This window comes from Gopherus flavomarginatus, chromosome 14 (genome assembly GCF_025201925.1).
Source record: "Gopherus flavomarginatus isolate rGopFla2 chromosome 14, rGopFla2.mat.asm, whole genome shotgun sequence".
In the NCBI taxonomy this organism is placed as follows: domain Eukaryota; kingdom Metazoa; phylum Chordata; order Testudines; family Testudinidae; genus Gopherus; species Gopherus flavomarginatus.
The window spans coordinates 41359143-41373502 of record NC_066630.1 but is presented as its reverse complement, the minus strand read 5'-3'; the positions used below and the strand labels follow the sequence as shown (position 1 = coordinate 41373502).

Below are 14360 nucleotides of genomic sequence, written 5' to 3'. Positions count from 1 at the left end.
TGGTTATGTGACAACTTTAGCAAGTACCGGGAGGGTGCCAAACTCCAGGGAAGGAGGAAATTGTGTTGTTATAGCACTATATGGGATAGCTTAGGAGTAATGGGATGAAATTGAAGAAGATTTGCAGATCATACAAAACTACTCAAGATAGTTAAGTCCCAGGTAGACTGTGAACCGCTACAAAAGGATCTCACAAAACTGGGTGACTGGGCAACAAAATGGCAGATGAAATTCTGTGTTGATAAATGCAAAGTGATGCACATTGGAAAACATAATTCCAACTATACGTATAAAATGCTTGGATCTAAATTAGCGTTTACCATTCAAGAAAGATCTTGGAGTCATTGTGGATAGTTCTGTGAAAACATTCATTCAAAAAAGTGAACAGAATGTTGGGAATCATTAAGAAAGAGATAGATAATAAGACAGAAAATATCATGTTGCCTCTATATAAATCCATGGTACACCCATACCTTGAATACTGCGTGCACATGTGGTCACGCTATCTCAAAAAAGATATATTGGAATTGGAACAGATTCAGAGAAGGGCAACAAAAATTATTAGGGGTATGGAACAGCTTCCATATGAGGAGAGATTAATAAGACTGGGACTTTTCAGCTTGGAAAAGAGATGGCAAGGGGGGATATGACAGAGGTCTATAAAATCATGACAGGTTTGGAGAAAGTAAATAAGGAAGTGTTATTTACTCCTTCTCATAACACAAGAACTAGGAGTCACCAAATGAAATTAACAGGCAGCAGGTTTAAAACAAACACAAGAAAGTATTTTTTCACACAACACACAGTCAGTCTGTGGAACTCTTTGCCAGAGGATGTTGTGAAGGCGAAGACTATAACAGGGTTCAAAAAAGAACTAGATTAGTTCATGGACCAATGGCTATCAACCAGGCTGGGCAGGGATGGTGTCCCTAGCCTCTGTTTGCCAGAAGCTGGGAATGGGCGACAGGGGATGGATCACTTGATGATTACCTGTTCTGTTCATTCCCTCTGGGGTACCTGGCATTGGCCACTTTTGGAAGACAGGATACTAAGCTAGATGGACCTTTGGTCTGACCCACTATGACTGTTCTTATGTTCTTGTGTAAGGTGACTCACAGAAATCTCCTGACATGAGTGTTGTTGTGTTGTCCAGTTGACTGCCAAGCAATGTGTTGCAAGCCCCAATGCAGAGGACTTTTAAAACTGGATCAGACAAACACAAACATAGAGGAGGAAGGAATCTTGCATTGACAAGGAAAAGAGCGGACTGGATTATAGGGTCCTTTCTGCCTATAATTTCTATGATGGTTTTGAGGGCAGGTTTGCTGGCATCAGGATTCCTTTTTTATCTATTTTCCTTAATATAGCACCTATTTTTTAAAAAACGATTCCCTCTAGTTTTATAAAATTGTTGTGCTTGGCAAAGGGATAGATCATAAAAATATTAATTTGATGCTTTAGTTATTATGGTCGTAGGTAGCACCTAACTCAGAAGTGTCTTCATCAAGAGTTGCAGAACACATGGTATTATGGAAATGTTAGTATTGAAAAAACAGAGTGCAGTATAAAGAAACACAGGAAATTTATATATCTTTATTACTGTAGGCTATGGTGCCCAGTGAGTGTCAAGAACAGGTAACAGGCTGCTGTTTGTGCACGTGGAACCCATTGACTTTGTACCAGCAGCCAAAATATATCTCAGTACTGCTGCTAGTGTCACACTGACCATGTGCTGTGACTGTTTCCTGCACAGGTAGTGAAGGAACGATTGATTTGCCATGCCATTATAGGGAAGCAGTCTGGGAAGGAACGGATAATGCAAGTGGATGTCACATGTGAATTCATCGCACCCATTCTGCACCTCTCCTCCAAAGAGATCACTTTCCGAGTGGAGAAGGTAAAGCATTAGGCTGACTGCTGGCATTTAATAGATAGTCAGCCAAATGACTGTTTGAAAGGATATGGGGTGTGTGCACATGTGCGTGTGCATATATATACAGATGTGTGCAAAGACTGTGTGTGAAATCCTGGCCCCTTTGAAGTCAATGGGAGTTTTGCAATTGACTTCAGTGGGGTTAGGATTTCACCTTCAATAGTGTTTTACATGATCAGCCTCCTTTAGAAGCATTAATTAATTATTCCTCACCGTCCCGCTGTAGCTGTGGATAGATAAGGATCATTATGTCCTTATCATTATGTCCATTCTACACCAAGCGTATCTACACCAAGCGACACTCAGGGCATCTCTGTGCTGGAGCTGTAAGGTGTCATTACCAGCTGCAGTAGACATACCTGCACTAGCTGTGATTGAGCTACCATGCTAAAAATGTGCAGCTGCGGCGATGCAAGCAGTGGGAGGGGTTAGCTGCCCTGAGTACCTACTTTTCATCTTGGCCAGGATCCTACTTAGGGCGACCAGCCATGGCGGCGACACTTCTATTTTTACCTCTCTTGCTAAGGCAGGGGTGTTTCCTTGAGCTGGAAATTACACCTTCCCAGCTGGAGTGTAGATAAACCGCAAGAGCAGTTAAGTGTGGGATAGTGCCATAGCTGGCAATGCTGAGGCCACGAGCTGGGTTCCAGATTATCACACATGAATGCCAGTAAAACCACTGCCCCACCCCATTATGTGAGCTCTCTATGCATCTGATTTAGGAAAGATTCAAAGACTTTTTAAAAATGTTGTGGAGATTATTTTTTGTTCCTTTCCACCAGTATAGCTAGGTGCCTTGGTTACCATGAGTCCATCAGTACTGGAGGAGTCATGACAACCTCACAAAAGTATCAGTTCTACACCTAACTTTGTCATGACATGGCAGTCTGTTATACCAGGTCCTTCCAGGACTAGACTAGACTCCTAGGCCTTCACTGGAGCGATGACAGTTTATACCAGTTGAGGTTCTGCCCCACTATACTTTAAATTAGGTTGACAAGAGAAACTGTAGTTTCCTACTTTCCCTCTGGGTCCAACTCTGCTCTCCCCACTATTGATATATGAACTGTTGTGTTAATGCATCTCCATTCTTGCCAATTGCATTTCCCTCTGTATTCATAAGGATTCGGAAACATTCTTAAGCAACTGCTGTGTTAGGAAATGTAACTCTCATACACAGAGCAGTTCGGTCCCACTCATCTCTGCAGCCAGATTCCTGCATCTTCATCCCCTATCCTGCAAGACATCTGATGATGGGAAGCAATTTTCCGACCCACTCCTGCTTGTTCATCCCTATTCTCTATTCTCCACAGCCAGCAATGTTGCAGAACCGCAGACTTCCAAGACTTCATTGTGCCTCGACCCCCTTCTGACAACAAAAATTACTACAGGACCCCAAGAGGCGGGACAGAAGCCTGAGGCCACCTAAGTCCCGCCACCCTGGGGGTGGGGAGTGCAAAGCCAAAGCCCCACTGCTCCAGGCTGGGGGACCAAAGCCCAAGCCCTCGGGCCCAGCAAGTCTAAGTCCGCCCTGGCGACCCCATTAAAATGGGGTCACGACCCATTTTGGGGTCCCGTCCCACAGTTTGAGAACCACTGATGTAGCCCATGTGAATGAGCTGTTAGAACTCAACATTCAGGTTTAATTTGGTGCCATCCAGTTGTCCCAACTGTCTCTCTGCATTCGGTTTGGTGCCACGCACTCTGATTTATTGGCTGGAATGACACTATCACTGCTTGAGATAAATACATTTAGTTTCCCAAACACCATCTACTTTGTAGAAACTGATCATAACCAGTTTCATAAATGCCAGGTTTAAACAGGAACAAACAGGCTAGATTTTTATAGCAGAGAGGACAGAAAACACTTTGCACCTGAGCTATGCAGGATCTTAGCCTAGTGCATATGCAGGAAACATTTTCTTTCTTGCTTGTTTTTCTTATGCAAGTAGCCCCACTGACTTTAATGGGATGCCTCAGATCAGTAAGGTTGGCAGGATTTACTCTGTGAATAAAAGCCCTTTGTAAAAGTTAGGCTGAGAAAGATTCACTGTCTATTAAAGTATAGGACTTGGCGTGAGGAGACCTGTGTTCTGTTCCCTACTCTGGCACAGCACTTCCCTGTGTAATCTTGGTCATGTCACTTCTTTGTGCCTTTACTTCCCCATCTGTAAAATGGGGATAGTAATACCTCCCCAGCCTCACGTGTTATGGTTTGTAAAGTAAATGCATTTGAGGGAGAAAAGGACTAGAAAGTTTTGATAGTGATAGAGTGGGTTGAAATTTTTCAAACTTTGCCAATTTTGGGCGTGTGAGAAAATTTTGAAATTAAAAAAAAAAGAAAAAGAAAAGGAGGAGAGAGGAAGAAATTGACAAAATAGTCATTGAAAAGTTTTCCCAATTTTTGACTGGTTACACAGCTGGTCATAATGGTTTTTGAATTTTGATGACATTTCAAATTGGAACATTTTGAAAATTGGGGAAAGGAACTCAGGAAGAAATGAGAAAAAGAATAACAGATACCAAGGCCAGAAAGGTACCACTGTGATCATCTAGTCTGACCTTTTGTATACCACAGGCCAGAGAACGTTCCCAAAATAATTCCTAGTGCAGATCTTGTAGAAAAACATCCAATCTTGATTTTAAAATCAAATCACCATGACCCTTGGTAAATTGTTCCAACGGTTAATTACTCTCACTTAAAATTGTATGCCTTACTTCCTTATCCTTATTTTTTCTTGTGACATTGTAGAAACACAAAGCTACACCCTGCTTCATACACAAAATGCTTTATCGTCATCCTAACAAAGCCATCATTGTCATGTCCACACAAAGATTTGATGAGGCATGTTGGACTTTGCTCATGCCACAAAAGCTGTAGAAATGAGCTGCTGTGCTGTGGCGGAGGATTGAAATCTCCCTTCCAGTCCCAGCTGCTTGCCTGCAGCACAGTAGTCATAGTGAGCATGTGCTTGTCTTGGGGTTTCTCTTCCTTTCTCACATAGCTTTGCATCTACACAGCACCCCAGTGATGTCCTGACTTCGCAGTATGAACCTCTGATCTTAAAGAACATCTCCCCCCTGCCACTCAGCATTCTCCTGTCCCTACAAGCACCCTTCTTCCTCTGTGATACAGACCAGCAAACACTGCCTGCAGATGCTCAGGTAAGCAGACTGTAGGTTTCATGCAACGCTCCTTGGTGTGTTTGGTCTGAGGAGCAAAGAACAGATAGCTTCCAAAGGGTAGCACTGAGATTAATTCTCTATGATCATCAGTGTGTTGGGCTGAGTTAAATCTGAAAGCAAAGCAAACTATTGGATCATCTGAGACACACATTTCTGGGTTTGTGAAATACACTCGGTCTAAGGTAGCTGTTCTGAAGGCTAGGAGGGTTGAGGAGCAGCAGAGTAATGCCTTCTTTTGGTGCTTGTGTAACACTGACAGACCCTGGTCATCGGCAGGCAGGATCAAACCTGGAGCATCTGGAGCTTAGTGCATGAGCCTCTACTGCATGAGCTAAAAGCCATGTGGCCCTTAGCTAGGGCTGCAGAGCAGACTCTTTTATCTCTGTCCCAGTGGTCTTGGTGCCACTAGCTGGGACAGAGCACCACACCCAGGAGGTGTGTGGGTTACACTTGGAGGGAGGGGGAGGGACGTGCTTGGGGGAGAGGGCAGAAAGGGGCAGGGAAGAGGCAAAGCAGGGGCGAGAAGAGGAGGGCTGGGGGCAGAAAGAGGTGGGGTGTGGTCTTGGGGGAAGCGGTGAGGTGGGGACTTGGGGCAGGGCTGGGGGTGGAGTGAGGGTGGGAAGATGCTGGATGGGGATTTGGGGGAAGGGTGGAGTTGAGGCAGGGCTGAGGGTGAACTGAGGGTGGGAAGAGGCCGGGTGGGAGCTTGGGGGAAGGGGTGGAGTTGAGGCAGGGCTGGGGGGGAGCGAGGGTTGGAAGAAGCGGGGTGGGGGCTTGGGGGAAGGGGTGGAGTTGGGGCAGGGCTGGGGGCAGAGTGAGGGTGGGAAGAGGCGGGGTGGGGCCTTGGGGGAAGGGGTGGAGTTGAGGCAGGGCTGGAGGGGAGTGAGGGTGGGAAGAAGCGGGGTGGGGGCTTGGGGGAAGGGGTGGAGTTGGGGCAGGGTGGGAAGAGGCGGGATGGGGATTTGGGGGAAGAGGTGGAGCTGAGGCAGGGCTGGGGGCGGAGCAAGGGTGGGAAGAGGCGGGGTGGGGCCTTGGGGGAAGGGGTGGAATTGAGTCAGGCTTGGGAGTGGAGCCAGGGTGGGAAGAGGCGGGATGGGGATTTGGGGGTAGGGGTGGAGTTGAGGCAGGGCTGGGGGCGGAGTGAGGGTGGGAAAAGGTCGGGTGGAGGTTTGGCGGAAGGGGTGGAGTTGAGGCAGGGCTGGGAGTGGAGTGAGGATGGGAAGAGGCGGGGTGGGGACTTGGGGCAGGGCTGGGGGCGGAGTGAGGGTGGGAAGAGGCGGGATGGGGATTTGGGGGAAGGGGTGGAGTTGAGGCAGGGCTGGGGGGGAGTGAGGATGGGAAGAAGCGGGGTGGGGATTTGGGGAAGGGGTGGAGTTGAGGCAGGGCTGGGAGTGGAGTGAGGGTGGGAAGAGGCGGGGTGGAGGTTTGGGGAAGGGGTGGAATTGAGGCAGGGCTGGGGGCGGAGCGAGGGTGGGAAGAGGTGGAGGGAGCTTGGAGAAAGGGGTGGAGTTGAGGCAGGGCTGGGGGCAGAGTGAGGGTGGGAAGAGGTGGAAGGAGCTTGGGGGAAGGGGTGGAGTTGAGGCAGGGCTGGGGGCGGAGCGAGGGTGGGAAGAGGCTGGGTGGGGACTTGGGGAAAGGGGTGGAGTGGGGACCTGGGTCATATGGGGGGATGGAGCTCCCCCCGGGTAGAGAGGAAGTTGGCCCCAATGATCCCAAGGCTGGTGTTTAGGCTGCTCAAAGGAGGCCGTTGCTCCAGTTTGCTCAGTGTGACTACCTGGCCAGGAGCACTCCCCTTGCCTAGGAGTTCTGGTGACTGTCCTTGCTCCAGCCCCTGCCCTAGTCCATGCCTGTTTCACGCTAGCCAGCCACAGCTCCAGCCTCAGCCAGCAGCCTCGTGTTCTGACACGCCTGTGCAAATGATGAGCAATGGAGTTACACGGAAGTAAAACCAGTGCAGGTGAGATCAGAAGCAGGCCTGCTGACTCATCACACTTGCCATAGTATTGCATGAAATTGCCACATTGTTTCCTGGCAGGAGATGTTCTCCTCGGTTTGGGTTGGGCAAAGCCTTTGGAGCTTGAGGCTGTGCAAACCTCACACTAATTTTGGGGTTGACAGAATTAGTCTGAGTTCCTGACCCTTTTTCTTGACTCATGTTTCCTCCCCCCACCCAAATAGTTATTCACTTACAAAACCGGGAACATAGGGAATCCTGTGCTGTGTATTAGTGATAGGGGAATGACCCCTCGTATCTGGGACTTCATGGTTACCAATTTGCTGCAAACAGTAGCCACTTAATAGTGACAACAGGACTAACCCTCAGATCCTCCAGCTCAAAAAGCACCATCCCCTAGAACTTCAGTTGCAGAAGATGCTCTATAACTATTAACAGTACAAGCAGCAAAGAATCCTGTGGCACCTTATAGACTAACAGACGTTTTGGAGCATGAGCTTTCGTGGGTGAATACCCACTTCCTCAGTTGCATGTAATGGAAATATCCAGGGGCAGGTATATATATGTGTGTTAGCAAGCAAGCTAGAGATAACGAGGTCAGTTCAATCAGGGAGGATGAGGCCCTGTTCTAGCAGTTGAGGTGTGAAAACCAAGAGAGGAGAAACTGCTTCTGTAATTGGCAAGCCATTCACAGTCTTTGTTCAATCCTGAGCTGATGGTGTCAAATTTGCAGATGAACTGAAGCTCAGCAGTTTCTCTTTGAAGTCTGGTCCTGAAGTTTTTTGGCTGCAGGATGGCCACCTTAAGGTCTGCTATAGTGTGGCCAGGGAGGTTGAAGTGCTCTCCTACAGGTTTTTGTATATTGCCATTCCTAATGTCTGATTTGTGTCCATTTATCCTTTTCCGTAGAGACTGTCCAGTTTGGCCGATGTACATAGCAGAGGGGCATTGCTGGCATATGATGGCATATATTACATTGGTGGATGTGCAGGTGAATGAACCAGTGATGGTGTGGCTGATCTGGTTAGGTCCTGTGATGGTGTCGCTGGTGTAGATATGTGGGCAGAGTTGGCATCGAGGTTTGTTGCATGGATTGGTTCCTGAGCTAGAGTTATTATGGTGTGGTGTGCAGTTACTGGTGAGAATATGTTTCAGGTTGGCAGGTTGTCTGTGGGCAAGGATTGGCCTGCCACCCAAGGCCTGTGAAAGTGTGGGATCATTGTCCAGGGTGGGTTGTAGATCCTTGATGATGCGTTGGAGGGGTTTTGTCTTGACATGTACCCAGAAGCCTCCTACTGCAAGACAAACCCAAGAGAGAAACCAACAGGACTCCACTGGCCATCACATACAGCCCCCAGCTAAAACCCCTCCAACGCATCATCAAGGATCTACAACCCACCCTGGACAATGATCCCACACTTTCACAGGCCTTGGGTGGCAGGCCAATCCTTGCCCACAGACAACCTGCCAACCTGAAACATATTCTCACCAGTAACTGCACACCACACCATAATAACTCTAGCTCAGGAACCAATCCATGCAACAAACCTCGATGCCAACTCTGCCCACATATCTACACCAGCGACACCATCACAGGACCTAACCAGATCAGCCACACCATCACTGGTTCATTCACCTGCGCATCCACCAATGTAATATACGCCATCATATGCCAGCAATGCCCCTCTGCTATGTACATCGGCCAAACTGGACAGTCTCTACGGAAAAGGATAAATGGACACAAATCAGACATTAGGAATGGCAATATAAAAAAACCTGTAGGAGAGCACTTCAACCTCCCTGGCCACACTATAGCAGACCTTAAGGTGGCCATCCTGTAGCAAAAAAACTTCAGGACCAGACTTCAAAGAGAAACTGCTGAGCTTCAGTTCATCTGCAAATTTGACACCATCAGCTCAGGATTGAACAAAGACTGTGAATGGCTTGCCAATTACAGAAGCAGTTTCTCCTCTCTTGGTTTTCACACCTCAACTGCTAGAACAGGGCCTCATCCTCCCTGATTGAACTGACCTCGTTATCTCTAGCTTGCTTGCTAGCACACATATATATACCTGCCCCTGGATATTTCCATTACATGCATCTGAGGAAGTGGGTATTCACCCACGAAAGCTCATGCTCCAAAACATCTGTTAGTCTATAAGGTGTCACAGGATTCTTTGCTGCTTTTACAGATCCAGACTAACACGGCTACCCTCTGATATTAACAGTACAGAGCTTATGACATTGTTATACAGTTTTTTATACAGGAGCAATAGTGACATATGCCATCTTTATTTCTTCCATTGGCTTTTTTCTCTCTGTACTGTTTGCTTTTTTTTAGTCTCAACATGAACCCAGCAATGTACTGGTTATTCAAAACTTTGAGGGGTTCAAAATTCAGCAAAACTACTTTCTGCTGGATTGATGCAATATAGAGGAATGTGTGTGAATCTGAGAAGGTCTGAAACATGACTCATTGTGGGTTGATCTGCCAGACACTTAGACATGCTATAATGAGGCTCAGAGATGGATGGGCTGAGATGTCCACGTTTTTTTCACGGATTGTCAATGTGTGTTTGTGCATTTCACACCATTGGACTGGTAAAGTTCAGTCCAACCATGATTAATCCCTGTCTGTCTCAATGCAGCCCAGGACACTAGAGACCGGAGAGGAGCAGCATCTCTCCATCAGGTTTGACCCTTCCTACAGAAAGGATTTGAACACCCGGGTTGCAGAGGAGGTCCTGACTATCCGGTATCTGGAACACCCTCATGAGGACCAGGTCACCCTTCGGGGTGAAGTGCACTTCCCAAACCTTCACTTCCAGACTATGGATTTGGATTTCGGCTGCATCTTGAACGACACCGAGGTTGTACGTTACATCAAAATGACCAACTGCAGCCCGCTTCTCGTCAAGTACCACTGGTCCTTCCTGATAGACATCTATGGGAACCAGATAAGGTAGATGCGGCATTGCCTCATCTGTTATCCTTGGAGCTTTCCTCTTTCTTGTGTTAGTGCTTTGTTCCTTCGGGAAACCCAAGATTCTTTGCTTGGAATTGGACTGATTGCTTTAAACTTCCTCCATTTGGAAATAGTTCCCACTGTCTCTGCTCTGACAACCTGCCAGTGTGACTGGGGGAGGATAGATGAGGTGTTGGGAGGTTGTGCTGGGCAGGTAATATCCATCCTGCTAACCCAAGGCCACGATAGGAGTTGGCAGAGGAGTTTGCAGCTGCTTGTCTAATCGATGGACTCAATCGCAACTGAAGCCCTTTCATATCATTTGTGGGAGGTGGTGGGGAGGGCTTTATCAGGGCTCCTGGCCCAGTGGGGGATTCTGCCCCAATAGGGCTTTTTTTCTAACCTATTAAAGTGCTTATCACATGCACTGAACTGTTGTTAAAAACAACCCGTAAAGGAATAGTGAGTTCTGTAGCTCAGTCATAAATGTTCTCTGGTCAGCTATCGGTGTTGTCTGCCTGAACGTCCTTAGGGAATCAGAACTGCTCAGCTTTGTTTTGAGGGTCCCCAAGCCAAGGAAGATGGGTTGATCCGATCTTGCACTATAACCATCTGAGCACTTCTGTAAATACATGCCCAGCAGCTCTCCCCAGCTCAGCACAATACAAAAGTAGAGTTTGGGCAGTTATTCTAATTACAGTAGCAAATGTTTTTTCCAGAATGCCCCAGAAAACCTAACAAACTTACCCACTGGGTATTGCTGTGCTGCCATTCTGAATAACATAGACCATCAGTAAACAATTTCATTTAGGAAACTGAGGTCTGGTCCACAGGAGGGACCTTTCCGGAAGTAGAGGAGATCAGATATTGATACTTGCAGAGTTTGGGGAGTAAACTCAGCCATTGAAGTTCATGTCTCTTGCAAAATCAGGCTAGCAAGGATCTCAGGATAGAGAAGCGTGAGAAAAGGCTGGGAAAGCAGGTGGAATACGGTGGGCTGGGGGAAAGGCATGGGCTGTTATAGCAATGCTTGGTGGCTCCAGTCATCTCCAGGCAAATTAGATTAATGTTTAATTACAAGCTAAAGAGGGACTCTAATGTTGGTTATTGAACAGTGGTTATACATTTTAGAGTAAGGTAAGTGAGGTAAACACATTACTCTGAAGCTGGCATGGAATTAATTGAATCTGTGACCATTCGCTGGCTGAGTGCCTAGGTAGCTGTTGTTGTTTTAAATATCATTGCATTTTTGGAAACACAACACCCATATCCGCTTCCAGGTTTTAATGACCCGTGTCCATTTAAATCTGTTCCATTGAGTCTGAGCCTGTGATGTGCAGAGCACCTCCTGCTGGGTGCAGAGTGCATTCAGCTCCTACTGACTCCACAGGCAGTTGAGGGGTCTGGGCACCTGGCAGGATGGGGCCCGATGCTCCAATTGACTCTGGCTTTTTCCTGCTTGTTAATGTGATGGAATTTAGGAGAGAGGCTTGTTCTCTGTTCTGCTCTGCGTGTTAATTAAGCAGCATTGTACTCTCTGTGTCCGTCAGCAGACACTACATTACTCTCCATGGCAGAATTGCGGCCCCAAGTCCATCTCTGAGCTAACACCTCAAATTCCTCATTAAGTGGCCAGTCTCAGAGCATTGTCTCAGATATTTTTATTCTGCATTAAACACTATTGGTCCTGTACAGTCTAAATAATCATGTGATGCTAACTCGGCCTGACATTGTGGTAGTTAAATACCAGGTTCCATGAATTGAAATCAGTGTAGTTTAGCCATCTGTCTACCCATCCGCCCATTGCCAACCACCAGTGTTTTTGAGTCTTATTGAGATTAACATGTCCCTTGTGGCTGGGAGAGAAGATTGTGTCTTTACTTTTACTTCCTTTGGCTAGACAGGATCCTGCAATCAGATTTTTCTTCTTTTAATTGATTTGTGCCTTTTATTTTTCTTCTCCTTCCCTCTTGCTTCTCTGTTCCCACTCTGAACAGAACAGCAGATAATCAGCCCCTGCCAAATCATTCCTGCACTATTACCCGTGGTTCCAAAGCTCAGTCGCCTTCTCTGTCTTTGATCGGCCAGCTGCCTCTATGAGTTATTGAGCCTGGCATTTGTTGTTCTGTACCTGTGTAGTTATAGACAGACCTGAAGCAAAATCCCAGACCCAAACATCCCTGACCATTGTGGTAGATCAGATCTGAATCCAGGTTTTGCAGAAGACCCCTAATAAAATACTGAGTTGAAACAAAACTCCAGAACCATACTTAGAACCTTGCACTTTATCTTAGGATGGGGCTGGATCCAGATCCAAATGTTGTGTCGTATTTCTTGTCAAGTTTCTCATGAATTCCTCTGGACTGTGGACAGAAGGCTGATTGACATCTCCTTCTGAATACAAACTCTACAATCCACCCCCCCACATTGTTTGGAATCCTCTATGGACTGAAGAAGCAAAACTCAAAGGATGTACATGACTTTCTTTTTAAATAACTGGCTATATCCCTCTAAGCAGGTAGTGCTCCCTCCCTGCTTCTACTAGAGCACGCACCCTGGAGAGTCTCCAGATTTACCTGGTTCCTAAGGTTTCCCTTCTTTTTTAACTTAAATAACAAGCCTCAACTTCCTCCAGAGCACTGCTGTTCCTGAGGTTTATTCCTGCATGACTCCTCTGCCCCAGTGTCTAGTTCCCTCTTGCCTGAGAGAGACAACTTTTGAACCACCTGATTTAGAGCTAAAAGGAACCACCAGATCTAGTTGCCAGGTGAGTCAGCAGAAAATGGTTCTGCATCACTGTGTGTGGTCTTACCAGTGTCTGAATGCCATACATAGAACATCTTCCCTTTGCTGAACTGACTCATAGACTTTAAGGTCAGAAGGGACCATTATGATCATCTAGTCCGACCTCCTGCACAGCGCAGGCCACAGAATCTCACCGACCCACTCCTGTAATAAACTCCTAACCTATGTCTGAGCTATTGAAGTCCTCAGATCATGGTGCAGCGAATCCTCCTGCAAGTGACCTGTGCCCCACGCTGCAGAGGAAGGCGAAAACCCCCCAGGGCCTCTGCCAATCTGCGCTGGAGGAGAGAGGGAGACGGATTCTGTTCTCACACAGCCGCAGGATTGGACATCTGTAGAGAGCATGAACCCTTTGGCTAGAGGTCATTCTTAATGGAAAGTACCTAAGAGCCTGATCCAGTTCTTACTTCAGTTCAAAGTTTGCTTTGTTAAATATATAGGATCAAACTATGTCAGCTTTCCCTCTCCCGCTAGGATTTTCCCAGCCAATTCCTTTTAACAGAATAGGATCTTTTCCCACTCCCTGATGGAGCTTCCTGTGGTGTTAACACCTTCCAGTAATCCTCCTTGCTCTCCCCCCATAACCTGGCATGTCACATTACAAGGCCCTGCAATCCACATTTCAGCCTCGATGCTGGCATGAATCCTTTGTTCCTTTTTAATTTTCTTACGGAAAAAAAAGAGAAAAAATATATGCAATGAAAAACAAGACAAGGCAAACATGCAACAGTAATGGACTGACAGCCAATGAATAGAAAAAAATATTAAGACAAGCAGCAGTGATATACATTGGAATCCACAGAAAGACTTCACGGGGAAAGGGTTCTGCTATGGGAGAGCCTGAGATAAATGACAGGGGCATTCAATCCTTCTCACCCCTTTCCCCCATCACTGCTGTTATTTGTTACTACTTGCTCTGTTATGTCTTACTTGGACTGTAAGCTACCCCATGGACACCTGCAATGCTGTATAAATAATACTAATAATGACTGGGGTACGGGCAAGTGAATGCTGGTAGAAATCCTGGAATAAATCTGACAACAGAATACACTCGTTAGCGGTGTTTGTCTCTCCTGTCAATGGAGGAACAGTTTGACAGATCGGTATGATAAAAAAATGGTCTTTCATTTCATATGGCTGGAGCTTCATGTAACTAAGGCTCTGGGCTTCAATCAACCTTTTCTTCTGATGTGCCAGTCTGAATATCATGAATGTCAAGAGAAAAGAACAGGTGTCTCTGTACTTGTGAGTGGCTTATGAGTGTCTCTGTACTTGTGGACAGATATTAGGGAACTTGAGAAGATGTCATCAAACAGAACACATGGGCAGAGAGCAAGTCTATTGCAGCTTTGATACCAGGCTCCCCAAAGAAAATTAAAAATAAATAAAATATGAGTGCACAAAAAGGAACCAGAGCTAGGAGCAAGAAAATCTGTGTCACTGCCGAGCTTATCTTAAGACATAAACGCAGAGAGCTTGATATTGGGAGGAGAAGCAGGAGGAGAGGGGAGGGTTAT

At 46.6% G+C, this 14360-nt stretch overlaps 1 protein-coding gene across 5 annotated transcripts in view; it reads left to right on the top strand.

Moving 5' to 3' along the window:
- Nucleotides 1-14360, top strand: part of HYDIN (HYDIN axonemal central pair apparatus protein) — a 382125-nt gene that overhangs the window by 203653 nt on the left and 164112 nt on the right. For all 5 annotated transcript variants that reach the window (XM_050922316.1, XM_050922315.1, XM_050922318.1 and 2 more), the window contains exons 21-23: nt 1754-1897; nt 4955-5098; nt 9722-10035. In XM_050922316.1, the coding sequence (XP_050778273.1) occupies nt 1754-1897; nt 4955-5098; nt 9722-10035 (602 nt within the window). The remainder of the gene's footprint in view (nt 1-1753; nt 1898-4954; nt 5099-9721; nt 10036-14360) is intronic.